At 39.2% G+C, this 27,465-nt stretch overlaps 3 protein-coding genes across 3 annotated transcripts in view; all 3 read right to left on the bottom strand.

Annotated features, from left to right (window-relative positions):
- Positions 1-27,465, bottom strand: part of LOC140937809 (zinc finger CCCH-type with G patch domain-containing protein-like) — a 204,926-nt gene that overhangs the window by 36,174 nt on the left and 141,287 nt on the right. The gene's annotated exons all lie outside the window — the stretch shown is intronic.
- On the bottom strand, positions 1,893-20,585 carry LOC140937804 (laminin subunit gamma-1-like). Its single transcript, XM_073387376.1, has 12 exons — positions 19,445-20,585; positions 15,166-15,457; positions 13,445-13,719; positions 11,951-12,533; positions 11,028-11,515; positions 9,533-9,847; positions 9,052-9,189; positions 7,759-8,246; positions 7,204-7,510; positions 6,571-6,833; positions 5,299-5,499; positions 1,893-4,502 (listed from the first exon to the last, which is right to left on the bottom strand). The coding sequence occupies exons 1-12, from the start codon at positions 20,478-20,480 to the stop codon at positions 4,002-4,004; spliced, it is 4,887 nt and encodes a 1,628-aa protein (XP_073243477.1). The 5' UTR covers positions 20,481-20,585; the 3' UTR covers positions 1,893-4,001.
- LOC140938472 (NADH dehydrogenase [ubiquinone] 1 alpha subcomplex assembly factor 3-like) lies at positions 22,639-26,948 on the bottom strand. Its single transcript, XM_073387950.1, has 5 exons — positions 26,869-26,948; positions 25,569-25,773; positions 24,053-24,119; positions 22,915-23,015; positions 22,639-22,814 (listed from the first exon to the last, which is right to left on the bottom strand). The coding sequence occupies exons 1-5, from the start codon at positions 26,928-26,930 to the stop codon at positions 22,722-22,724; spliced, it is 528 nt and encodes a 175-aa protein (XP_073244051.1). The 5' UTR covers positions 26,931-26,948; the 3' UTR covers positions 22,639-22,721.

Below are 27,465 nucleotides of genomic sequence, written 5' to 3'. Positions count from 1 at the left end.
CAAAATAGCGAAAGACACTTTCAGAATTGTGCTTGACGTTAAAACTTTTTACATGCAGCATTGCGCTGTAGCTCGTTTCATCTTAAAACAGTGATTTTTCTACGAATGTACGTATGTAGCTGATATGTACAATGTTGTCTGCTACTGAAAGTGTTCTTGTACTGTGAATTAATAGACTTAAATGCAGTTTAAAGGCGAGTGTAAGCCTGGTTTCAGCTACTGAACACTCAAAACTGTAAGTGGAGTCAAAAAAGTGACGTCATCATAATGACCTCTTTTATACGGACACCTCTCTAATACGGACACTTCGCTCTGTCCCTTCGGTGTCCGTATTAGAGAGGTTCGACTGTAATGTATAAGACATTCTCAGCCTCTGCTCAGCCGAAAGGAACACCTTACTGGATCTGCCCCCTGGGCATGGTTGATGAACTGACACTATGTATCATCAAATCGAAATTAGTGACGGTGATGACTCTAAGCTGCAATCCAGCGATTCACTGGACGACTCATAACTCTTAAGTGATCAGAAGGCGGGGGACCAGAGCTAAGTTTGGCTTTGTTGGCAGGGGCAGACTACAAAGCATCATATTTCAGCCTCACCGTACCTTCTGATAATTATTGCACAGTTCCTAAAGGGTTAAGAGTTGCAGACTTGGGTAAATTCCAGACATGCCACTTTGGCGGCCAGTTTTTACGACTTGAGCTTGTAATTTCTAGCGTTTTTTCCCCGAGCCCTTGAAAATCGTTAATTTTGTAGCCGCCTGGTTGTTAAAGACCCCATGTTATTTATTTATTTTTTTTTTGTATCGTAATGACGAGCGCGCCTTCAATAATTTTTCATCTCTACTTACGCTCTCTGCTCTGGCAGTGGTTGTGTGACTGTTTCCATTCTCATGTAAAATAGCTTTCAGATAGAGTAAAAGGAAAATTGCAATGCAAGCGAAAAACGTTATGACATCACGCGAGCATCTGCGTGGGTAGCCTGTGGATAGAGACACCCCTACAGGGCTCGGTTTGAAGAACAGGCTGAAAGCGGCAATGGCCTCATATTCTCCATCTGTGGTTATGCCTATGTAATAACTGTGTTAACAGCCTTCCACGGTATTTTTAAAAAATAGAGTTTAACAGCACAATATCACTATTCTTTGCAGCAATTGAAAGTAGTCAAAGTAAAACTGTAAACTAGCTTAAACTGCTACAAGTAGGGTTGTCTCGTCCCCAGCTGACATGCAAAGGGCAGTTGTGCGCTAGTGAAGAAAGTTGGTTTCGCTGCATTGATTTACCGACAATTCAACTACGTGGCAACGGAACTGCTGAATGGAGGAGTATACGGGAACTTAAACAAGAACGAGACAGGAAGGCAGAATTGAGAGGGGAAGTGTGACGTCACGTTACCATGGTAGCAAAAATTTGTGCATCACAACAATAGAGAGCTTAAGCAAGGACGACAAAAGACAACAACGAGAACGGCAAATCACCCTTTTTTTTGTACATTTCTTAGCAGTCGTTGCAAGAATGCGACATGCAACTTGCTAATTTCACGCGCCCACTCTATGGAGTTGATGAACACAGCACAAAAATTTTCTTTTTCTGAACTCACATACGGTGGTTTCGGATTCAACCCCAGAGAATTCCGTCGACATTTAAACAAATTGAATGAAACTGAATAAGATCGATGAAGTTTGAAACAGTGCGAATTCACTTTCTAAGTGACGTTTTTGGTTTGTTGTCATCCAGAAATTTCGCTACCATGGCAACGTGACGTGACGACTTCTCCTATCTATTTGGTTTGTTTTGAGAAACAAACAAACCAACTAGTGTCAGGCCAACCTTGAACTCTCCGAGAAAAGGTCGTTCCGAATGAAAATGATGTCTTCTTCATTGAGCCTTAGTTGCGGGAAGTGTTAACGATTTAATAAAGGCCTAAGAGTATCTCAATTATTATTTAACATACATACTCCAAAAATAACTCAAACAAAGCGGGTCCTGTGTATCCTCCACCCTGTAAGTTTTAAGATCCTCATACAAAACTGCTTAATGTAAGCCAATAAATATGGTAGGCAAAAAAGGTATATAAAAAGCATCAAAATAAGCCGACTATCGTACAAAAATATTTCAAAATGTTTGCAAGTAATATTGAATTCTTCTCAAGGTACTGTGAATAGTATTACAAATTTAAGCACTGATAATGAATTGTTTGCTTTCAAGCAGCGTTTCTCCATAATATACAGTAAACGTTTAAATCTTTTTGTATTATGAAGTCTCAGGCCCGTTTACAAATATCCCGTTTTTTTAATTGCATAAAGGAATTTTTCCCGTTTGTTGTTTCCAAAAAAAATCGTGTCCACACGTATCGTATCGTTTTCGAGTCATTTTCGCCCGTCCACGCGTATTCGTTTCAGTTTACGCGGACTGGCCTTGAATACATCTGAAATTCTCCCTCACAAATCATAGCCAGCGAATACAGCCGTCTGTCCTCGCACTTCGTCGCCAGGAACGTTTCGCGCGTCGACCAATCAGCGCTCGTTGACCAGATTCCGAACAAATGTACGTCAACAGAATGGAATTTTTGGGGCCGAATCGTAGCCTGCATAGCAAGCGTTTCCGTGAGGTTTACGAGCAAAGAACGAGGAACCAGAGTAAAAGACCGCGCGAAAAGTGGCGCAAGAAAAAGATCGGGGAGGAGATGGGGAGGAAAGGAGACCTTCCTTCCTCCTTCCCCTCCCCCCTTTTTCATTTTTTGGCTCTGGTTTCATTTCTCGCGCGGCCAAAACCGAAGTCTTTCTTTGCTTCGAAACCAAACAGAAACGCTTGCCACGCAGGCTAGCCGAATCGCAGACATCTCTTGCGGCGAGGAGCATGGAGACACGGCTGTATTAGCAGCCTATACAAATCAATGTTTGCTCGGCCATGTTGCTTCGCCAGGCAATTTAACTGCTTGTGTTACGTAGCCAGGAGCCCATTTTTAAAATTTCCGTTTTCATCCATCCACAACTACGGGAAAACAACGTTTAACATATGCCCACTCTGGAGAGCGTTTTAGAGGACAATTTTTATCGGATACGTGTGGACTCAAGTCTAATCCGCAAAAACAAAATCCGTTTTAAATAAATATGGGATACGTGATCTTAATTTTAATAATATAATAACAATGCTAAATATTTAATCAAAGAGGCTAACGGTGGGATTTGTTGAAAACTCTCTTCCAATGCAATGACATACTCAACCCACAAAATATTACTGAATTCCCAGGACGAGTACGACTACGAGTACGAGATTTTCTCAATACTGAATATTGCTCACGTGTGAACCAGCGTCATTTTGACGGGAAAAAGTGATAGCCATCATCATTCCACTGCGAGTTTCAGCGAGCATGTCGTAGTGGCGGGAACAAGTTATCAAATGTAAGACCTTTTATCATTTTTCTATGAGGAGAGCGCTTAAACCTCTTTCAGTATAAATAACCGTACTAACTTTTTTGGTGAAGAAAGGTAAAATGAAGCTTCCCGGGGTGGCTTTTTTTTGGAGAACAAATAAAAAGCAAAACTTCAAGTTAAATCTCCTACTCGTACTCTATCTCGTTCTCAAATCTAAAGCTCTTTAATCATTCCTCTACGGCATTGAAGAATTCGAGGGTTTTAGAATAAATGTACCCTTTCTCGGCCTGTTGGTGAATGCAAAGGGTGAGGGTGAAGGTCATTGCCTTGAAGATTATTGTCAAATTTTACCGTTGTCTTTGAAGCGTCGTTTTGTTTGCCAAGCGTCCGTGTCTTGGACAAACTGGCGTTTATTCACTAAATATTGCATGGCATTGCAAGTGACAACTGTTTGCAGCATCATATTTGCAGTACAGAGTCTTTAAGCAGTAAAACCAATCTGAAATGCGTTAAATGTATAGAAATTACACAATAGCGGACTTTTCTGTTTAGCCCCTGAAACGACTGTTACTACTGGAAGGTCAGATTTCAGGGCTAAATACATGGAACCTGAACACATGAAGCCTAAAGAAATCTCCGCTGTTCAGTAGTAGGGGTGACTCGTGGGCACACCTTTGGAAGCTGGGCGTACCTCTTCTCCAATACGTTTTTAGCGGCTCGTAGTTTCTCTAGATCGATAGTGTACTCTTTAATCTTTTCCCTTATCACTACTCGTGTTTTCTCCACTGACCCCACTTCTTCGTCGACTTCGTTGATCGTTTTCGTTCTGTTGAAGAGCTGATTTTCCAGTTCATCAAGCCTGGTGGTATTCACTGTTCCCACATTGTCAATCTCTTTCAGCAGCGCCAACAGCTTGTCAAGAACCTCTTTAATTTTATCTCGCGCTTTCTTAGCTGCAGAACCGGCCACCTTGGTCGTATTTAGAGCGGACGCGATGCTCTGGCTTTGTTCATTGGCACTCTTCTTATACTCTGTTAACTTATCATTTGCTTTTGACACCGGCTCCGTCACGTTGTCTTGAGGGATCTCAAGTTCTAAAGCTTCGTTTTTGATCATTTCAGCTTTCTGTTTAAAAATAAATGATAATAAGAGTAATAAAAACTTGATTATCCTCTCCCCTTATAACCGGGGCTCTACAGGGATAATGAAATAAATTATTCAATGGAACATAACATGGTTAAGAATCCCGACTGGTAGGCGGCGAACTAGCCTCCCACGCAGGCGTTTTTAGGGGAGCTCGTTTTTCATCCCTAGGGATGAAAGTCACAACCGAGAATACAGAGAACACTAAAATCCAGCAAGAGGCCAGCACCTGAACCTTGTCACGGTTTTGGAAGCCATCTTGACGACTAGGCAACCGTGTGAGAAATTACAGAGTTTGTATGAGAATTTAATGTCAAATAATTTCCGTAAAACGGCTGTTCTTTAAAAAAGATGAATTGTAAACTAAAGCTTCACTGCTAACGATAATACCGAAAAAATTTCAGGGCGTTACATGCAGCTACATGTGCTAAAACCACTTTTTAAAATTTTCCATACATTGTCTGTAAAGATTTCTCTTCCTGCCGACTAAAATTTGCCGGGAAAAATTGCAGACAAATATATGGAAAATCTAAAGCAAGAGTCTGGAGAAATTTAGGCACAATTAGTGTACGGTCCCCAAAATTTGTTAGTAAAATCCCTTGCTGTGTAGCTTAAGTTCACAGTTCATTTTTTTTTTTCAGAACAGCCGTTTTACGGGAATCATTCAATTCTAGATTCCCATACAAACACTGTAGTTTCTCACGCGGTTGCCTACTCGTCAAGATGGCTTCCAAAACCGAGAAAAGGTCTATTATCAGCCGGTCGTGGACAAGCTTACCTGTTGAGTTCTATTAGCCGTGTCATAAGCCAGTTCAGCGTTGGACTGCGCATCATCAGCTCGATCTTGAGCATCACTCAGGTGACCATTAGCTTCATCTGATTTGTTGTTTGCTGAGTTAATAAGCCGTTCAATCTCTGGTATATTCGCCTCAGCGCGTTCTGCTTCGGCTCTGGAACTGTCGATGATCTCGTTAAATTTCTGGAAAATAAGATCCAAGAAATATTAAGTTTCAGTTAGAAGGACAGGGAGAAAAGAAATGAAAAAAAAGTGAAAGAAGAACAAAGGGAAAACCCATGCAGGCATACAGATTACAGTCTGATGTTTAAAGAAGCTGATAAACCGGGGTGGGGTATAAGCGGTATGAAAAATATTTGACTTCAGCAGATCCGTGAAAATCAGTCTCGTCTTCTACACATCAGCTGACAAATACCCCTCCAATTTAGTGCCGGTCATAAATTCATTTAAATACGTGAGCGAATAATCGGATTTGTTGATTATTTTGCGACATTTATTTGACATTTAATTTCGTTCTGCATCCACTCTCTAAAAACAGAGAAGTTATGAAGCACAGAAACCTAAATTTAGAGACCAGTCAGGGGAATACTCTAGATTATAAGGCTAGTTATGTATACCGCTAGTTGATTGTAATATTATAGCGTGCACAACTACTTTCGTTAACATGCGATAGCGATATTCTCATTTTTTCATTTACAAGGTAAAGATAAAGCTTCCTTATTTTACGTCGGTAGTTTAAAATAGTCATCTGACTAACAAACATGACGCCGAAGGTGCGCTCATTTTACGGGTATTTCAAGCTACTTAAATTACACGGAAAAGAAAGAACTAGAAAAGAGGATTTGATATCTCAACTCGCAGTCGGACTCGAGACCTCTCGCGCAGAAGACCGCTCAATAACACCAAACACCAATTAAATACCAGGTGAGCTTTCGCGCAAAAACATGATATCTTCACATGTGAAAAGATCACCGTTGCTATGGCTACATAATAAATCGCGCCTTTCGCAGGAAAAAAAATTTAACTGAAATGGTTTTGTATTCCATTGGTGTTTATATAATAAAGAGAACATTACATGGCCGCTTGGACATACGAAATTTCTCTTCTCGTGTTGAAAATATTTCAACACTCGAAGAGAAATTTCGTATCTCCGCACGTCCATGTAATATCCTCTATGTACCAATCCTTGCCTCTAATATTAAATTCCTGCCTTACGTAGCAGAAGCGTCAAAGAGCAAAAAACACGATTGTTACCCTAAGCCTGTCCAACATATCTTTGGCCTTTTTTAACGTGTCCTCTCCTCGCGCGATAGCGTCATGTGCAGTACTATTAGCACTGGTAACATTCGTCAACAGGTCTTCGAGTCTTCTAATCAGGCCTGGCCATTCAGCCATTTTTCTCCTCACTTCATCTTCTTTTCTGTTGAAGCTCTGGACTAAAGCTTCCAGCGCATCGAGAATCTGCTGAGCATTCTCGGATGCGTAGGCCACTGCTTCTTTTGATGTGTTAAGTTTTGCTAAAAAGTAATAACATGTACGTTTAGTTTTACTGCAGAATTCAACAAAAGTAACGCCAGGCAGCTTTTTTTAAAAATAAAGAAGAATACCGCACAAGAGAGAATAAAGGCCAAGTTTGCTACATGGAAAAGGAAATGAAATAAAGTTTAACACGTCTAAGTTTTCATGTAATTTACATTACTCGCTCCCTATTAGAAGCGACTCTTAAGAGTTAACGTTTATAAGTCACTCATGTTTAAAAATGCTCCGGTTGCCAACCTCTATAAAGAATTTCCCTTACAAGGCAGTCATAAATTTTTCTCCGTATCTAATTTCACTACACTTTGGTTTCTTTACAGCACCCGACATTTTAAATTACCATCGCATCACCTTGCATTTCCAGCAATCCGAGGTCTGGAATAGGAGCAGTTCCATTCTTGTAAAGTTCATTTGCTTCATCCAATGCACTCTGGGAATCATCACGTGACTTTTTAGTAGCATTTGCTGCCTGTTCATACAATGCGATGGTTCTATTCAGTTTTTTAAGCAACTCTTCTATACCATCACTTGTCTTTTGCTGTTCATTCACTGCCTTCTTCGTGGAACTCAAAGCTTCTGTGGACTTGTTGAGAGTTTCGCTTGCCTTTTCGGAGATAAAGTTAGCGTCTTTTTCGTGTTTGTCCGCCAGAGCACTTGTCTAGAGAGATCAATACAAATTTATATGGACACAGTTAACTCCAAATCTTAATGGCCCTTCATAGAACAGACACCCAGAGTTTGTCCCTGTTGTTTTAAGCGGTTTTCTTCTCTCAGTATTTGTGCTAATGGTGTCTTAGACTAAAAAGAACTGACGGCAAGACGCCATTTTGGCCGGAAATTGTCCTGTGACCGGCCGTTATTTTGAGCCCTGTTCTGCGAAAAAATAAACAGTAACTTCAAAAGTACCTCATTAAGTATTTCCTCCATTCTTGAGGCATGTTCACTTGACCTGTTGGCAGCGTGTATGGACTCATTAAGAGCGGCAACTCCCTCCTCAACTAACAGCTTCTCGGCCTCGTCAAGAAGTGTTCGAGAACGATTGATCGATTCCTCGGCATCGGAAATGTCTCCAATTGCACTGACCATAACAGCTTCGGTCAAGTCAGTGCCGTTTTTCACATCAGATAACACCTCGGTTATTGCACCCACTCGCCTGTCTAATATCTCTAGTTGCTGCTGCAGATGGCGGTCTGTTAAATTGGATGTTTCTGCTTTGTCCAAAAGGCTGTTGACTGCCGATGTTAATTCCCTTAGCTGCGCTTCAAAGTCTAGGTCCACTACTAGTGCGCCGGTGGAATTCAAGTTGAAGTGCTGGATAAACCTGACGAGTTTACGGATGTTTGTACGCATGCGGGTCACTAATGTTTTGATATCGTTGTAACAGGGAGGACATGCTATGGAGGAGATGAAAAACATTAAAGTAATCAATAAACAGTCGTAATTTTCTGAAAGGTTTGTAGATTGGTTCAAAAAGTCTTTTGCAACGCCATCATAGCGACCAGGTTGCCTACACTAGATTAAAAGAAAATTTGCAACAGAACGCAAAAGTAACAACATTTAGTCTCCGCAAAACGCTCGAATGCGGGGGAAAGATAAAAATTAACCGCGCGATTACGCGAACAGCGCACGAGAAAGAAGAGCAGATCGCCAAGCAATGGTTATGCTGGGGCTGTCTTCTCGCTCCTCCCTCGCGCGCACGCCCTTCAAGTACTCGAGAGGCTATCCTTTTCCCTTCCCTTCCGGGGGTCCATCACGCAAGCTCTTAGCACAACACTGTGTTTTGAAATCCGCCCTTCCTTTTGATAAGCGCAGATTAAAATCATGTGTCATTAACTGCCAGTTATATTTTCTACCAAGGACAAAGTCGCAACACTGTAACTCATGTCAAATGTACCAATCTTAGGCGTGCGCGTAAAAAGGGTTTTCCGTGAGAAAGGGATTACTGCGACCAAGAAAAGACTCCTTTATTTCACGCGTTAGAAAATTTAGCACGAGGTATTTCTCAAGGACACTGCTTTTATTTCTACGCGGTAATGACATCCGAGGCAAGCGAAGGTTAAGTCATTTGCAGGACAAGATAGTACCGTACAAAATCGTTTTGCTCTTCCTAGACAATAAGTATTTACCGCGCTAACAAAGTGTTCAAAACAATCTTTCATCAGTGAGCTGTCAGCTAACCGGCACTTGGTGATAACTTACTCACACAACCCACGGACAAATTGTGCTTGTTTTCCATGCACGAATCACACTTGATCCCCAAGACGCCAGGTTTGCAACTACACACGCCAATCTCATTACAGCTCTCATTAAGAGAACCTTGTGGATTACAATCGCAGGCTAAAAGGGAAAGACAAGCAGCAAAAATATTAGACCTTTAGTTACATGCGTGCAGTCTGTGTACAACTGAATTTAATATCTCCAGTGAATCGCGCATTTGCACCGTAGGAAACCGCAGGAAATTGTGATACTTTTAACATGAAGTTGAAATTTGAATTACGGGTGTTACTAATTTTTTGCGGGCTCAAATTTTTTCGGTTTCTCATTTTTGCGTCTTTTTTCCACCATCCGTATCCCGTGAAGAAATTTGGAGTTTTCCTGAATCAAGTCAAATCAAATACCGGATTCCGAGAATACCTTTCACACCCTGTAAAATCTGAGGAAAAAAGGAGAAGAAACTCACGTAAACATCCTTGGGAAGAAAAGCTGTAATGATCAGCCTGACATTGATCGCACGTCCTTCCGGTTACCCCAGGCTTACACGGACACTGGCCAGTTGTGACGTCACAGCTGTTGTTTAGTGAGCCAGTAGGGTCGCACATGCATTCCTCGCAGCCAAACCCGGAGCCAACATTCCAGTATGTGTCTCTACAGCTGTCACATTTGTCTCCGATAACATTTCTCAAACAAGTACACTTGCCTTCGTCATCACATGGAAGTGGATCGGCTGGATTATGACCAGGCGGCACCACTGTACCTTGACTGAAGCAGTCACAAGCTAAAAGAAAAAACCACACACACACACAAACACAATGAGGTGGTTGTTTACCATTTACATGGGCAAACCGGTCGGCTCACGGTTTGGGTAAATGGTAACTAAGCCTCCTCCCCCGGGGGGGGGGGGGAGGGTACTTCCTATGATGGCCTATGCGGGGAGGCTCCGCCCGAAAGGGGTATCTTTTTCAGGCTTCTGGTAAATGAAAGGGTAGGTATTTTACTAGCTGAGGTATATAAAAGGGTAGGGAAATCTGTCATTTGGGTCTGTGAAAGGGCCCAAACAGATGAATTTTATGGCTTTATGAAGTCGAAAAAACATTCTATTTTGTGATTGATTCCTATTTAAAAGACAGTGCATTTACAGCTGTTAAAAGGGATGCAAAGTTCTAAACAAGGTATGTGAAAGGGGTTCCATTTGTCAATAGAAGGTATACGACCTTTTTCGTGAAAAATGGTATATAAAAAGCTAAGGGGTTGGACCTTGTGGCGGAGCCTTCCCTATAGACATTTGTTGAGTACCCCCGGAACTAAGCAGGACCGGGGTAAATTTTTTTCGTTCCGGAATCGCCTTTACCATTTGTACAAATCAGTTCCTTTTACTGAAAAACGGCTCCGAAGGCCTAAAACATAAAACGGGTAACAAAGATAGCTTTGAAGAAATGGAACACGAATTTCCGTTTGGGAAATTAACCGCACTACCTTGTTCTCTCCCGGAAATTTTCCGCTGAAACGACCCAAAAAGTCGTGTTCCATTTTCCTTCCAACCGGGGTTTTCAGAAACTTTCTGTAATTGATAAATAACCTCTGTTATTATTCAATCTACAGATTTCACTGTTTCTGATTGCTTTAATCCCCCATAACAAGAGACCAAATTTGGAAGATGCGATCGCAGCCTCTTTTCCAAGTAGCTACGTGGCAGCCTCGCTCTTTTAGCAGCAGTGAATTCAAGAAAATGGCGGAAGAGTTCACGGCTATTCGAAACTAAAATAATCCTAACCATCGTCTATCAAGAAGCTTCTTTGCTGTTTAAGTCAACTTTAGAGCAGAATTTGTAGTTTTTTGTAGATGTGAGTTAATCGATGAAATCTTATGGTGTGACCATTTACACAAGAAACTGTTAGTTGATAACGTACATCAAAATGGTGAAAGCTTCTTCTACTACTGTATATCAATTCACATACCAACACACTGTGGTTTAGGATAGTCAGTAGCATTTCCATAGAATCCAACTGCACACAGTTCACATCTTTCCAGTGGTCCATTCCTGGTGTTATAAATGCACTTTAGACAATCCCCAGTAAGTGGATTACAGTTCCCTATTGCATTCACATCTATATTACCACTGCAATTACATTTCTGACAGGTGGTCGGATCTCCAAGCAGCCCTGTTGGGTCACCATGGTAACCATCGTCACACTCTTCGCACAGATCACCAACATGACCTTCGGGGCAGTCGGTACAAACAACCTTCTCACCAATCAGAATACAGCGTGATGCAAAGTGGCATGGGCAAGGCTTACAGTCATCTTTAGTACCCTCTGTGGGGTTTCCATAGAAGCCATCTATGCATCTTTCACAGTTATCGCCTGTGGTGTTGTCTTGGCAGACACACTTGCCAGTCACAGGATCACAAGTGTCGGAATGTCCATAACACTGACAAGGAATACACCTATAGAATTGAAACCAAAAACCACCACTTAACAAGAAAGGCATTCATACTGAGAATAAATGACAGGATAAATGGTCTTCTTCTTCTTCGTTTCTTTTAAAACACACAGTTTTTCATGATTATTTTAAATCAATTAAAGTAAATTTATAGACACCAGCAGATAGCACTATGCTGATCTACACTTTACACACCAAAACTAAGAAGATCCCAAAATTATCTTGAAGGAACTACATGTGCGTAATAACATTTTCTCGTCAAAGTTAAAGGGTTTGTTGCGTTTGTGTTGCGTTTTTTAGTATCAATCATATCACATGACATTTTGGGATCTTCCTTGGCTTTTGGCTTTGGTGAGGCTGCTGTTAAAAGTGAGTAAGTTGAGAAAAATAGGCACGTGGCTACTCTAAAAGACAAATTATTTTTGTCCGTTCAACTTACTGGCCATATTTATCTGGAGCACCTTTTTGTCTTGTATAACCATCACTACATTGTTCACAATGATCACCAGTGTAAGGTGCTGGGCAGCTGCACTTTTCAACCCAAGGAACACTTAGAGGTGACGTAGGATCGTAAATTGCTGACTCAAGAAATACACTGTCAATTAATCCAGTCCCCTGGGGTGCAAAGTTCATGCGTATTTTGATGGCCTTCAGGTTTGAGAGAAGTTTTTGAAAATCAAATCCTCTAAGCATGGGTTCCCATCCCAAAGATGGATCCTCGTGAAGCCTGAAGACATAGCTTTGGAAAGAGGTTGTGGGGACAGGGTTGCCCTGTGCACTGAGTCTTGCTGAGACTTTCAGACCGTCTTGACCCTCTAGAATGATATCACCAGGTGCAACTTGTACTCCCTGAGTGGATGCAACACGGAATGAGAAACCAAAAAGCTGGCCATAACTGCTACGAACATTTCCCAGGAATAAAGCTGGTGCAGACATGTAAAGGACCTCACTTCCAACAGCTGTCACACTGACATGTGAGTCCTCTTGGCTGTGAATGGCATACTGTTCAGTAACATCTGTACCTGGTTCATAAAAGCAAGCTTGTATTAACTTAAGTCAAATGGAGTAAACATTAGGGGTAAAGGCAAAAAACTGCTACAACTTCTACTGTTCATCAAGGTTACCAAGGCATTGAAGGGCTTGGGGAAAAAAAACCTGACTCCAGCTTGTCCTTTGGGACAGGAAAGCGTAACGAACCCCTAAGAACGTCTGTGTGGGAGGCTATTGGGCAAGCAGATTGTACAATTTTCTTGGCCACTTCTTACTCGTCTTAGTTAATGATTTTGTTGTAAGATGACTTGGCTGGACTTTTGTTACTCGCCCAGCTAGAAAATCTGCTTGTCCCGAACTACCAGACAGGACTTTTTGGGGTCCTGCATTGTGTTACACTACACTACAACTGTAGAACTTTAATGTGTGACATTCAAAAATGAAGCCCAGTTGCTCAAAGAGTGGACATGGCACTTTCTCCTGGATAAATCTCTATTCAGAGGGAAACACCATACAATTTTTACATAACTGGGCCAAGGTGGAAGTCATTTCCTCACATGATCTAAACTGAGAAGTGCCACTAGACAAAAAAAGGGTTTCTGATATGTTTTAATTTACTCTTGAAGAAAGTATACTCTCTGATGAAGTCTGTGTGATCAGACAAAACCAGTTCAGAGAACTAAAACAAGTTCATCAGATACTAATGTTGCTTTGTAACTGCTGTGAATCACTACTCTTCATTTTCAAAAAAATTAAGAGCTTTAAAAAACATGTTAAAACATATAGTTCTTGCCTATTATAAAATAGTCCTATTCATCATTAGTTTCACAAAAATTAATAACACTTGTTGATGCTTCCTCCATGTACCTATTCACCCGGCTACTTAGTCTTAGATTGTATTTCTGAAAACAACAGGTTTAACAGAAAAGAGAGCAAAATGTACCTTGTTCATTCACAACCATCCAGCCCTCTAAGCCTGACGTGAATTGATTAGAAATGTTGCGTCCAGTATAACCATTAGCTACTTTACAAATGCCAGTGTGTCCGTAACAGAAACACTGTTTGCAACCATGTGGGTTCGAGCTTTCCAAGCCATAGAAGCCAGTATTACACTGAGAACACTTGGCACCAATGACATTCCTTTTGCATGAACACTCGCCCTTTTCATTGCACTGTGTGTTACTAGGGTCACTTCCTTCAGGGGAACACTGGCAGGGCCTAAACAACAAAGGAAAAATACTTTTAAGGTCAACAATCAGGCACTTTTTGGTGTGACAAAATTGTGACACAGATGTAGGTTCAAACAATACATGGAATATATGGGATATGTGGAATCCCCATCGATCAGCTGAATAAAATGATTCAAAGCAGCTTAGAAGACTGGAAGATCTCATGTCCTTGAGTTTGAAAAACTGTATCACTCACTATAAATAACCTTGAAGAAAATGAACAGATAAAAGGAAGAAACATGACGTCTCTTGCTAGATCAAGATACTCAAAGAAACTGCTGATATGGAGGAATCTTGTCAACTTTGTGGATTTACCTTATTATAGAAAATAAACGCTCTATGAAATTAATGCGAATTGTTAAAATTCGTGTTAATTTAAGTCGCGTTAATTTCCGCCACGTTAATTAAGTGCAGCGTTAATTTCTGCGCTCTTAATTTCCAGTATTTTAACCCCAATTTTGGAACCTGTCCAGACATTCTTGACACCTAAAAAAACATTAACCACAAGCTTTCTTTCTTTCCATTTACCCGTTATTTTTCAACTTACACAAAAGCTAAGGTGAAGGTTTACAATATTTCGAGTTCATCTTCATCATTGTCTCTGTCAGAAGTGATGTCAATATCTTCTCCTTTGATTTCGGCCACCAACTGGTCTTAATCGCGTTAATTTTCTTTATTATGAAATTCTCCTCCTCTTTCACGAAAATTTTCTTTATTCGAAAGGCGTTTTCCATTAAATTCGCGTTAATTTAAGTCGCGTTAATTTCCAATACCTTAATTTCATGGAGCGTTAATTTCCTATAATAAGGTATGCCACAACAATCTCTGCAAAATTGTTGTGTGGCCCGAGCTTCTTCTGGTGGAGCAGCTGAAAATGTTCTGTTCGAGACTGCCTTATTAGTCAAACACAAGAATTTGGAAGGAGGAGAATGCTAACACCAGAAAGCTCAGAAAAAATTCGAACTCACAACCCTCCGCAGTCCCTATTCTAGTCTGGATGCTCTAAGTTGACTGAGCAATAAGGAGGCTCTATGGTGATCAGGGTAGAAATTTAATTCAGTTAACCACGTACTTACACCAGCATTTTTATAAAGAATGTATCAGATGAATGAATGTTTGTCTTAGGTGGGATATCTGCCTTAATTATTGCACCTTAGAGCTCCTCCACATCTAATTGCGAAAATCACTATTCATTCACTGGATGAGCATGGATACCCAAATGGCCAGATAATGCCTCTTGGACAACCAGCAACCAGACTGATCATTAGTCTGTGCATGGAAATAGATATGAAAAGGAAAACGGATCTGCAAATTTCAAAACTTTTTCAAGAATTATTCAAGACGATCTATATGAAACCTGTCTGTTAGCAGAGGAGGTTAGCAATACAGCTCTACAACTGAGCTGCAAGAAAAATTCACGTCTTTAGTGACTTACCGACAACCAGTCTGCGAAAATCCAAAGTTATCCGCCTGGCACTTGTCACATTTGACACCAGTGACACCTGGCTTGCACACACACTGCCCTGTAGAATTACACTGTAACGAGGCAGAACCAACCTCATTACAGTTACATGGCTGACAGTCATCTGAAGGTGTCCGACGGAAAAAGTTGTCACGGCAACGTTCACATTTTGGCCCAGCAGTGTTTCTCTTGCAGTTGAGGCATCGTCCATGTCCAAGCTGTTCATCATACACACAGCTGTCAGCTAGATTGTTGCAGTCACATTCTGACAAAAAAAATTAAAAACCAGATATTTACTAAATTAAAATTTAATTATTATAAATATACATAACTGCTGGAGACAATTGACTCAGCAGTTTAGGTCCGCTACAAGTTAAGATTCTTGACTTTGATTTACATATTAGCACCACTTTCTTTAACCTTAACCCTTTGGCACCTTTTTGGAGTGGTTTATGGATAATTAGCATTGGAATGGGTAACACTAAGGGCATATTTCCCTGATAATAGAGTGTAATTATGCACCTTTTCTTGTTTTGGGCATCAGGTCATAAGCCATTTTTTGTAAATCTATTGTGTGCAGGGTATCAATTTAAACTTCAATTTTTGTTCTCTACATATCATTATTACGTCTATTTTTTCTTTCTTCTCCACTTCATCTCCGGCCTCAATTAGGTTATTAAAGCTAACTGTGGATAAGTCAAATATTTCCTTTTTCCTTTTCATTTTTATTATTCCTTGTAATCTATTTTGATGTAAAATAAATTTGTTGTTGTTGCTGAATATTGTAAAAATATGAAAGGTCATGCTTGGCTTCAACCAAAACATAAAAATGTAGGACAAGGCATAACACTTCTACTTCTAAGGCTATAGACAGTAACAAGGCGTTTTTAATTAATATGATGAAAGGTATGTCAGAAGAAATTCAAAAAGCTAAAGCAGTGATGGAAAGCTTAAAATTAGAGTACATTTACTTGCACTATGCAGATGATTGTACATGAATTAATTTGCTTCATATTTTAACACCAGTCTCTTAACATATTTGCTAAATCAGCTTTACAGTCATGAAATAAAGCTAGACTACTAAAATTAATCTCTTTTGTCTAGGCTGCTTTACATCAACAAGGTTATTAATTCAATCAGGAATTTTTTCAAACACAAAATTGTATATTACCTTGTATATATAATCATTTTTGTTATGTAAACCAATTATAAATATCATATAAACATTCCTGTCTGATTCCCACAGAGTTTTCTATTTAATGTTTCTGGAGTTAATTAAAATTACTGTTGTTTTAACACTTCAAGGGAACATGATGAGAAAAACATACAAATTCCAAAAATTAAAATAAATTGCAAAAGGAATTGCTCCCTGTTTTAAGAAATGAGCTGCATTCTAATAATCAAGTGAACAGCAATGTAAAGTCATACACACTGTACCTTCAAGAAATTGCATGTGTTTTCTTGGATTATGCAATATCAAGATTCAACAGCTTATTACATTAAGTTACAACACAGCTGTAGTACTGCCTGAGTTTTTAGGTTCAAAACTGCTTAGGTTCAAGTGGATCTGATTGAACTACTTTGTGAAACAAGCACGAACGGGAAAATAATCTGCAAGTAAAGGAATGCACCAAATGACTCCTGAAGTAACATCAAGTTCTCCCTTTGATTAAAACGCATACCCAAGCCAAATTAGAAGAGAATAATAGTAGTTTATCAGACATCACTGCGGATTTTTTTCCAGGTACACCCTTTAAGTGATATAAGCAGGAGTATTACCTTAACGTGGATAAGGGTTCACTCTATATGTTTGAGACAGAATAAGGCATCATAATGTAAAGAATATTCATTAATTTATAGAGCATTTCCATGTTTGTTATGAAAATATAATAGAAAAATCCACACAACTAAGGCACAAATCCTTTCCCTCTCTCACATAAGACTTGGTCACCATTCTACGTGGGTGGGAATTTTCACAGAGTTCATAAATTTTGTTTCCTTCACTAACCCTGACCCTGAAAATAGGGTGTGTGTAACTACTTGCAGTCTATGTCTGCTACAATATTGAGTTTTACAACTTTGGAACCTTTTCTCTTTGTACTTAACTGCTCAAGATGATATCTTACAAAAGCTAATGTAGTGAAAGATGCAAATTATATGAGCTATAAAAAAATTGAAAGCATTATTTTTTGTTGTTTTGGTCACCTCCCAGTCTTAATCGGTGAAGCCTTGTATGTTTGTTTCAGGCGTCATTTATAGCACACTCCAGAAAATGATGTATCATAGTTTTGGGTTCTTCTGGTTCATAGTTTCCTGCTTTATAAAAATTTGGCGCTTGCCATTAGAGTTAACCAAGAATGTAATTAAGGATAACACACACTTGGGCATTAGAGAGAGAAACTTGATTTCATAATATTTTTATGACAGTTGTTCTTAATATTATAAACCAAACACAAAAGGTTAGCATTGTTCTGAGGGTAACCTTTTAATGTGCCGGATGCTGATGAGAGTTTTCCAAAGCCTGGAAAACTGATAAAAATGCACAACAATGTTTACACTAACCACACAAGAGACTTTTCTTTGAGGCAGTATAAAAGTATATTCATGCAGCACTGTAACCAAACAAACACTCATTGTGGGTAACTACAGCTTAAATTCACTTCAACAAATTAAAGAAATAAAATTATAACTGAAGACTATCAACAGTTATACAAACAGACAGAGTTTCACTCAGAAACACCATCAATCAAACAAGCCCTAAATGGCACCGAAACCAACTCCAAAATTCTTCCAAATTCTAGTCTCTAAGCTTCTTATTTTTGGTCTTAGGTTGGGCAAGATGAGTGCACTTTCAAGAGAATTGTTTTCACTCATTGTTTTTACAGTGAATCACTCACAGGGAGAGCAAAAATCCTCAACTGAAGCCAGCCTTTATGAATTAAAGGACTAACATTGTTTTATTCTGGGGACACTCATTGTTTTTTCTTACCTTCAAAAATGCTAGACAGAGACAAAGATTAAAAAAAGGAAAAAAATGAGACCCACCGAGACAGCACTTAAATCAAATTTTGTATGACCTTAAAAAAAATCTGCCACCCTGTGAGAAAAATCAAGCAAGCTAAAAAACACAAGCCAATCACTACTTTTTCTCTTTGGTTTAGTAATTTTTTTGTATAAAGTATGTGCAAATAATAATGAGGAGGCTTTTTCTTTCCATGGGGTTAGATTTTACAAATCATCTAGATTTGAAAGAGGATCATCTAGGAGAAGTAGCTTCCTGTATCAAGTTGCAAGCAGTTTGTGGTTTCTACAATATGTTAAACAAACCCCTACCTACACAAATATCAAATAATCAAAAGGTTCACACACGCAGCTTCCCTTCACAATTTAAACAGCCTTTTTATTGCAAAGAAGCAAAGAAAAGCGACAAACTCTACCTGATGTATACATTTATCATGTCAACCTTGTCTGATCTTTCTACTCTACAATGGACACGGAAACTGACGGACTAGCTTGGAGCTAATCAAGTACGCCGTCTTGTGCGTGTCTGTATATAAAGTTAAACACATATTAGGTATTTAACACTTTCTTTAGCCGTTATAGCCGATTTTTATCTTTGATTTTCGCAGAAAGAGTATAAAACACGATAAGTCCGTAAATCGATAAGGTAATCGGGGTATTTCCTTACAGTTTCGAGCACATTTATGACAACAACCGTAAATTAGTAAGCTTATAGCTAGCTTCATAAGCCAAGGATTGTACTATCAGCTTATCTTTTCCAAATACACGAAGTTATCCATTTAAATAAAAGTAAACATGGACACATAAATCTGGATTCCTACATTCCAGCGGATCAAAGTGTCTTTGAGGTTTCTCCACCCTGTCACGAAACACGTACGAAGACCGGTAAATGACCAACTTCCGGTGGCGAACTTCAAGTTCAACTTCTCAAGGCAGCAATTTGCCTTATTTTAGCTCTAAGCTGGCCTGGAATGGGTCAAACAGGCATAAAACAAATACTTTTATGGAGTAAAACTTCCATGAACCTTTTAGAGTGCCTTTGAAAATTGATCGGCCTATCTGAACACACGTGAATAGCGTCCGTCTACAAGAGAGCCCAGTAGGAAATTGACAACCCGGAGGGACAGAACTGATGGCGCGCTAGAGAGAACTCAAACAACATTTACGAATGTATGCATTAACAAAAACACCCAATAATAAGTAACTAGAGTAAAAAAACTTCAGAACTTACTGCGACACACATTGGCGTTATCCTTGGTGGCCCTGGCCCATGGGCGATCGTTGTAAAGTGGTTTGCATTCCTGGCAGTCAACACCCGCTGTATTATGTTGGCAAACACATCGCAGCTCCATCTTACCACTTGGAAGCTGTTTCTTCTCGCAATTTGCGGCATGACCATTGCATTTGCAGCGTCCACCGACAGCTAAATCTATAATAGCAAAGTAGTAACTACGTAAAACATTAGCATCTCCAAATACTTCGTCTCCGAATGTATTCATTTTATCCAAATCGATACGGATTGCGCTCGTAGTAACCCATTCTTGTAGCGCGGGGCTATTATCAAAGTTCAAATTATCTGGTCGGCCTTCCAGCGTGGTGAAAGCAACATTTCCTCCAGTTAGAGGCGAAATACTGCTGAATTCATCCGTGCATAAAGCCACTTGTTGATTTTCTGGGGAAACGATCTGCATGGGTTCCACGTTGTAAGTTTTCTTACACGAATCAGAAAAATATTGATAGGGGGTCCACGGCTCTTTAGGATCAGTGCTTGTTCGCTTGTAAATTGCCATTGATTCAGGCCTCGGTGATCGAAAACGAATTCTGATGTAGGAAACATCATAGCTCTTGCCGAGATCAATCGTTAGAGTTACGGGTTTGAATGGATTATTGACAAGTAACGTCTCCGATTGCCACCACGTTCTGTTTTGATCGTTCTTGATGTCCGTAATGTAATCTGCGGGATGACGGAGCAGCGGATCCGAGGCATTGCAAAATGTACACTCCTTTGTAGGCGAAGTAACCCCCGTTTGCACGCAAAATTCGCTTGGCGGAATCCCACAAGTATTGTTAGATTCAACTGGTTTGGAATAGGCAGCATTTTCAAATTCAGGCATGCAGCGTACGGGAAGTTTTCGATCCCTATCTCGGTAACACGATCGAGTTTGACCATCAGCTGTACCAAGAAACATAAGCAGAGCTAGAAATCTCAAAAGAAAGGAAAAACGCCTCCAATGTCTCTTAGCACGGGAACAGCAGTAGAGCTCCATGATAACCGCTCTCCTGGCTAAACCGTCTCGTGTTATACTCTTATCATCAGCGGTTGGAAGCACGAGCGAGCGGGGATATTCACGACATTTGATCCAGAAACAGACACGCGGTGTCACCTATCGTTAAATTTCGTCACTTACGAAAAACATACTCTGTTTTGATTGGTTGGTTATGTCCTTGATACGAGAAGAACCAATCATCGACGTTCCCGCGAAATGCAAGGCTTTTCTCTGAGAGGAAAAGTTCCGCGGTTAATTAAGAACAACAGATCCACGCCTTTTCCTTACACTGTAAACGCCCAGAAGAGATTTGCCAATACCAACCAAATAATTCTCTCACCTTTTCTCAAATACAAAATAAAAAGTGTATATTTGACGTTATATTTTTTCACTCTTTCCATCACCTTGATCTAAGAGGATTAAACGACTAGAAACACTCGTACAATAACAATAAAAACAGTTTGTTGATTCTTCAACGCCGTAACAAGCACCTAGTGTCTTTTCAAGATCAAGTGGAAATTCTAAAGAATCTAAAATATTTAATTAGTCGTAAAGTGATTAAATAAACATTGGTTAGTGTTTTGACTGAAAGGGAAAAGGGTGATGATTTTTTTTATCAGATGAAGAACCGAAGGAGGTTTACAAATAATCTTTTCTTGAATAACGTTTTTATCTAAGTACAAAACAACTCTTCCCACGAGCATTTTTCATACTCTGTACAAGGTTAGTAATCCTATACTGAAAAACCGTTTCTGCTAATTCATTTATTCTTTCTAATTTGACGGCATAGATTTGATAATCAGTAAAGACGGAAGATTCTACTAGAGCAACATCAAAAAAAAAAAAACTTGTTGTATCACTGAGAGTATTCTATCTACCAAATCAAAATGGAAATGATGTAAAAACATGTTGTGGAAATAAATCAACTGTTAGCTGCGGGATAGAATTGGATTTTAGAACAGTATGAACAAAGAGTTATTTGACTGGATCAGGGCGGTAAAGGATAGCCAGTGCTGAAGGAAATTCCACGAATATTTATGTCACTGTGACCCACCCTTACCCCATACATTGCATGGGAAGTGGAGAAGAAAGGAATAAACATCAACAAATTTAAGGTTCCAAACAAAGTTTTACAACATTTGAAGGGTGAAATTAACAAAATTTATTGCAGAAATGTATGAAACTATTACTGACCCTCTTTTCTTGGTATCATTTCACTTACATGCACTGGATTTCACAAACTGGATATAAGGTTATGTGCCTGAAACTTTTATTTGTTAAAATCATATGCCTTGTCTCCACATAAAAATTTTCCAAAATAAATTTTAGTTGGTTTATGTACAGATGATATCCATAAACTACCCACAAGCCTCAAAATCCATAGCAAAATTCTCAAGACTGTTTTCCATACTTTCCATAAAGAAATATTTGAGAGAATTTGGCAATAAATTAAAGCATTCTTTCTTACTTTTAAACTTGATAATGGATTGATATTTTTGTCATATTGTCAGGAGAAAATTGATGTTGGTCGCCCTTGTTAAGGGGTTCAAGCTTTTGTTATAGCCATTGTTTTGAAGATTAACTAAACTTAAGAGTTGAGTAAAACATTCTTTTAATAAGTTTTCCTTTCAAACTTCCATTTATTTCTGCCGATCCCCTCAGATGGTGTGAAGGTGATTTTCAAAAACCATGAACAACTTTAAGTAAATTGATAAAACTTGAACAAACCTCAGTAGAGGAATATTTACAAGAATTCCAACCAGCTATATCTGAACTTTAATAATTATGGGATGTAGAGTGTTCCATTTTCAATGACATTTTTGACTATATTGTTTGAAGAAAATTAATGCTTTAACTTTATAATTGCTACACTGAAAACTTTCTGTGGACAGAAATTTCTTACAGTTTTGAAATGCACATTTCTGCCTATTTTTAGTCCCTCTGTGTATAATCAGTGTTAACGGCTCTGAAAAATATAAGTCTTGAGGATTTTTTTGCTTTTGGTAACTTTTTTGTAAGCATCCATCTTACAGAATGTAAAATAAGATCCCTGAAGTAAAATTTCCAACTCTATTTGTTTCAGGGAGGTGTACTTTTAGAGAGAGTGTTACGGCAATCTCCTTGTGAGATTTTAACTTATCATGCTTTAATAGTATTGTGCTGTTACAGTACTTATCCTATTAAGCATGGGAGTTCCAATCCTTCATGTAGTAAAGATCTTTCAGACATGTAGCAGAATTTTTAATGTTCAACAATTGACTTAGGTGGAATAAGAGCAGCTCCAACTAACCGCCTCTCTTCTAGAAGAAAGTTGAAGGTTGCTGCAGCATTTGCCTGAAGGACAAATGGACATAATAAACATTGTGAGCAGGATGAAAATGTCTTCAGAGGACAGTACATCAGGTGAAGAGAATATCAAGGGAAAGCCACTTACAGTATCCTGAACTTCCAAAGAAATATAGTGCTTCCTGAGGTAGCTTTGTATTTTGGGGTCCAGACGCGAGGACTTATCTCCTGTTCCCACAACCACAATTTCTAACATAGATATAAAAACAACAACACTAATTTACTACATTATACTTGTTGCGGATCGCATAATGTTTACCATAATGATCAATTTAGCCCATGGGGTGCTTTTACTCATGTTACCTTAAGGGAGGGCACTTACATGTATTTGAAACAGGGTGTTTATTAAGGACAGGGAACTTATTTCTTTTTTGGGAAACACTTGAGTGCCGAGACAATGCTTTGACATTTGCTTAAAGGAAAATAACTGAAACTGTCAAACAAAGATACAGTAAATATTCACCAAATAATGGTAGGGAATTTTTAAAGTCACCAGTCTATTCATTTTTTAAGCTTCCACGTCGCTTTCATCAAGACCAAAGCTTTCAAGTACTGTATGTCTGATTCAGCGCACATAATGTAATTCCATCAAAGGGATCATTGTTGCATGATTTGCTTTATATGGCTTGATGTACCATTGATCTCAATTTACATGTACTCTACCAGTGAAAAAGAATGGGAGAACTAATTGGTATAGGCATGCTTATTGGAAGGAGGGTGCTTAGGCACTAGGGATGCAAACTGAAAAAAAATGCATTTGAGATTGTATGCTTATTAGAGAGAGGGTGATGACTGGAATGAGAGCACACCTTGCTTACCCACATTCAGTGACAACTGGCTGGGTAGTCTACACAGCAAAATTCTTCTCCTAGGGGCTGCAATCTTGGACAAAAAGTGTTAAACACTCTGAAGTTTTTTACCTGACAGAAGACCCATCCAACAGATTTTCACCACAAGGACCCCTCCCCCTCCAGGTTGTTCAGGTTGGGAGCAGAAATGATCCAGTTGGACTTCAACATTGTTTGGGGGAAGTATTTCAAATTGCCGGTGCTTTTAAGACTTTATCTTGAAACTAGAAATCGCAACATCCATTTTCTTAACATTTTTGTCCAAGATTGTAGCACAGTGGGACTGCTGAGGATCTATTTGTCCCAGGTACCAAAGAGCTAGTGTCCTTAGAGTTCTGTTTCTGATCATAGGATTTATTAATAACATGACAAACATACCTATGGGTGGTTCCATTACTGTAAAAAGCACAAGACTTTCTGGGGTGATATCCTCAGCTTGCTTTATCTTGAAGGAAATGCAAAAAGCAAGCCATCACATTACTAGCAAAATTAGAAACATCTAATGATATTCACTATATAACTAGAAATACATGTATTGCAGAACCTTGCAAAGCTCAGGGGGAGGAAGCCTGTAAAATGTCAGGGATGGGAGGGTGGAAGAGAAATAGAGTTAATTGTGTAACTGGGGAGGGCAGGTTTCAACATCTGCTCTGATACTGGAAAGTGAGATATACTCAATCTCCTTTTGGTTTGAGTAAATTTGAACCCAGTGCCTTGGCTTTAGAAATGATCTATTATTGATTTAAATGGGGTTGCTCTTGTTAAGGAAGGGTAACCAAAGTTGTATAGGTCTCATGTTCACCCCATTTGACCCTCCTACATGTGTAATTTTAGTCAAAAGGAAATGGGTGTGATAGTGGTGGATGACAGCAAGCTAATATGCAGTTGCATTTGCTCAATAAAAGCTAACCCATGCAATCTCTAATACTAACTGTCATAGTTAATATTTTGTGAAGTGCGTCATTATAGCCCTCAGATGCAGATGTACTTGTTTTTGGTACTGTGTATCAAATAAAGAGTGGATGAAATGGTTAAATAAATATTTATTATTTGTGAAGTACAGCACTGGGACTTTCTGTACTTGTTTTAGTACATAATCACACTGGATAACTATTGTTCGTAACAGTAAGGTGCAAACATAATCACTGAAATAGAAATTGTTGCATGTAGCACAGTCAGTAAGAATTATGAAAGTGATTGTGACTTATGATTATTTAATATGTGGGCCTTCAGTAGCACGGAATCTCTAAAAGAAATACCAAATAGTTTTTGCAAGTGTACATTAGTTATTCCTGTACATGCATTAGAAACGTATGTAAACCCATGCAAGAGTGAATTTGGAGGATATTTCAATGTGTGAAAGGTTTGAACCCAAGGGTCATTTCAAAAGTAGGTTGAGATTGATCGGCCATGTGAACACAGCCCTGAATAGGACTGTTGTTGTTGACAATGACTAACGCTTTGACAACCTGTGCGGTAGTCATCTTCAGAGTCAAAGTGAGTTGTATCACGTTAGTTACTGATTACTAGTCTTCATAGCCAATAACATCACGGCTTAAGTGACAGACGACCAATAACATCGCAACGTAATTGACCAATCAGATCAATGACCAGAGTATAATACCATCAACTGAAGTGATACAACTCACTTTGACTCTGAAGATGTCTACCGCACAGGTTGTCGAAACGTCAGTCACTGTTAACAACAACAGTCCTATTCAGGACTACGTTCACCCGGACGATCAAACTCAACCTACTTTTGATATTTGAATGTACAAGTCATGATGTTGATGGTGATCAGTTCCTCAATTCTCAACATATATTAGCTTGTTCAGGCATTGTTGCCAATAATCATGGATAAATTAATGATAATATCACACACAAAAGAACTTACCCGCCAGTGATAGAATATTGTTGGAAGAAGAGCAACAGAACCAAAAACTTTGATACCCTTAATATTAAAGCCCTGGGAACTGTAGGAAGTCACATAGGGTGGATAGTTTCTCATGCCATCTTTGTCTTTAATGTCTGCGATAAAACTAACTGTTGTTTTCATTGGTTCTTTTTCTACACTGTGTTGTTCATATCTTTTGGGAATTCTGAAAAACATCAATAACTTTTAATAAAACAGAAAAGCAAAATTATTGGTTACTCTTGGTAATATCATTTTAAAGCTACGTAGCCTGATCAAATTTTACGTCCAAAAACAAACTAAAAAAATCTCAGAATCCTTCAACAGCATTCAAGCACACTTTAATTATATACCTTTCAAGTGATAAATAAGAACTCTCACAAACTAAGCCAAGGCAGGACAAATGGTGTAGAAGCACGTAATTCACGTATTGTACACATTCTGTATACTTCTGTAAAAGTAGCCGGGGACCACACTCATAGTAGCTGGGGGAAATCCCCAGTCCCCGGCTCTTAATGACAGCCCTGGATTGCCCATCACAAGTAACTCCTATCCCCCTCAATCTTTGTGAGTGACAAGCAAAAGACCGTTATCATTTAAGGATTAGTATAGCCAAATGGTCAGTGCACAGGACTTAAAACCTGAAGTCTGATAGTCCAACCACTCTTCTAAATACTCTAGGAGACTGGTTTGATCAAGCAAAACTAACTACGAGAGGACAACTGGAGAACTGACAATATGACTAACAACAGACGACTGTTTAACTGTGACAATAGACGGATCGAAACGCACCAATCACTGATTACGAGTCTTCACAGCCAATAACATCACGGCTTAACTGATAGACGACCAATAACATCGCGACATAATTGACCAATCAGATCAATAACCAGACTATAATACCATCAACTGACGTGATACAACTCACTTTGACTCTGAAGATGACTACCGCACAGGCGAAACGTCAGTCACTGTCAACAACAACAGTCCTATTCAGGACTACGTTCACCCGGACGATCAAACTCAACCTTTTGGTATTACACTTTCCTATCCTATAATGGCTCACCCAGTCTCTCCATTAGACACCGCCTCGAAATTTTAAATTTTAAAAAATTTGCCAAATTTCCTGGTATGGCATAAGGCCTTTGGCGCTAAAAAAAACTCCGTATTTTCCTTCCGTATTTTCCTTTAACCTCAACCAATCCATGGTGGGACTAAAGTTAAGCAAAAAGTGTATAGAGTGCATTGTATTCCATTAAAATTCTCATGTTTTAACACTTACAAGCAAGCCGGCTTCCTCAAAATATTTCTTGAACATCTAAAAACACAAAGTACGTTCGCCATTTTGATTTTGAACTTTTTGGAGACTGACGGGAAATGGGCAGCGGTATCTTTAGAGGTCATATACAACAGCACAAAGTGACGGTTGCGTGAAAATGGCGGAAAAATTAAAAGGTGTCGCTTTTTGAAACGCCTTTACGCGCGGAGAAAAGTTCCTCCTTCTTTCCTGATTTTTTTTCTAGATAGGGTGGCATTCTTCGTTCCTTCAAGAGCCAACCAGACAATCACAGGCTGTAACATTTCAAAATTGATCGCTCAAATTTTTGCCGCCGGTTTTGTTGGATGGCTTCCAAGTACCTGTGTGCAAAACCTACGCGTAGCGCTTTCTACGTCAACATGAATGCAAATGATTATGAGGGTAAAGTGGATTGATACATCTAAATCTTAAAGCCCGTAGCCGTTTTGTATTTATTCAAGCCGTTCTCAGTTTGTAAATTTTAACTGCGAATATTTTCCTTCCAGCTGGTGTGAAATTTAAGTTGTTAGCATAGAATTTTAAATCTTGCCAATAATGCATATAGTTTAAACAAAGCACTCA

The sequence above is a fragment of the Porites lutea genome, chromosome 5 (genome assembly GCF_958299795.1).
Source record: "Porites lutea chromosome 5, jaPorLute2.1, whole genome shotgun sequence".
Lineage (NCBI taxonomy): Eukaryota > Metazoa > Cnidaria > Anthozoa > Scleractinia > Poritidae > Porites > Porites lutea.
Note: the sequence above shows the minus strand (reverse complement) of the source record. Positions and strands in the feature narration are given on the sequence as shown.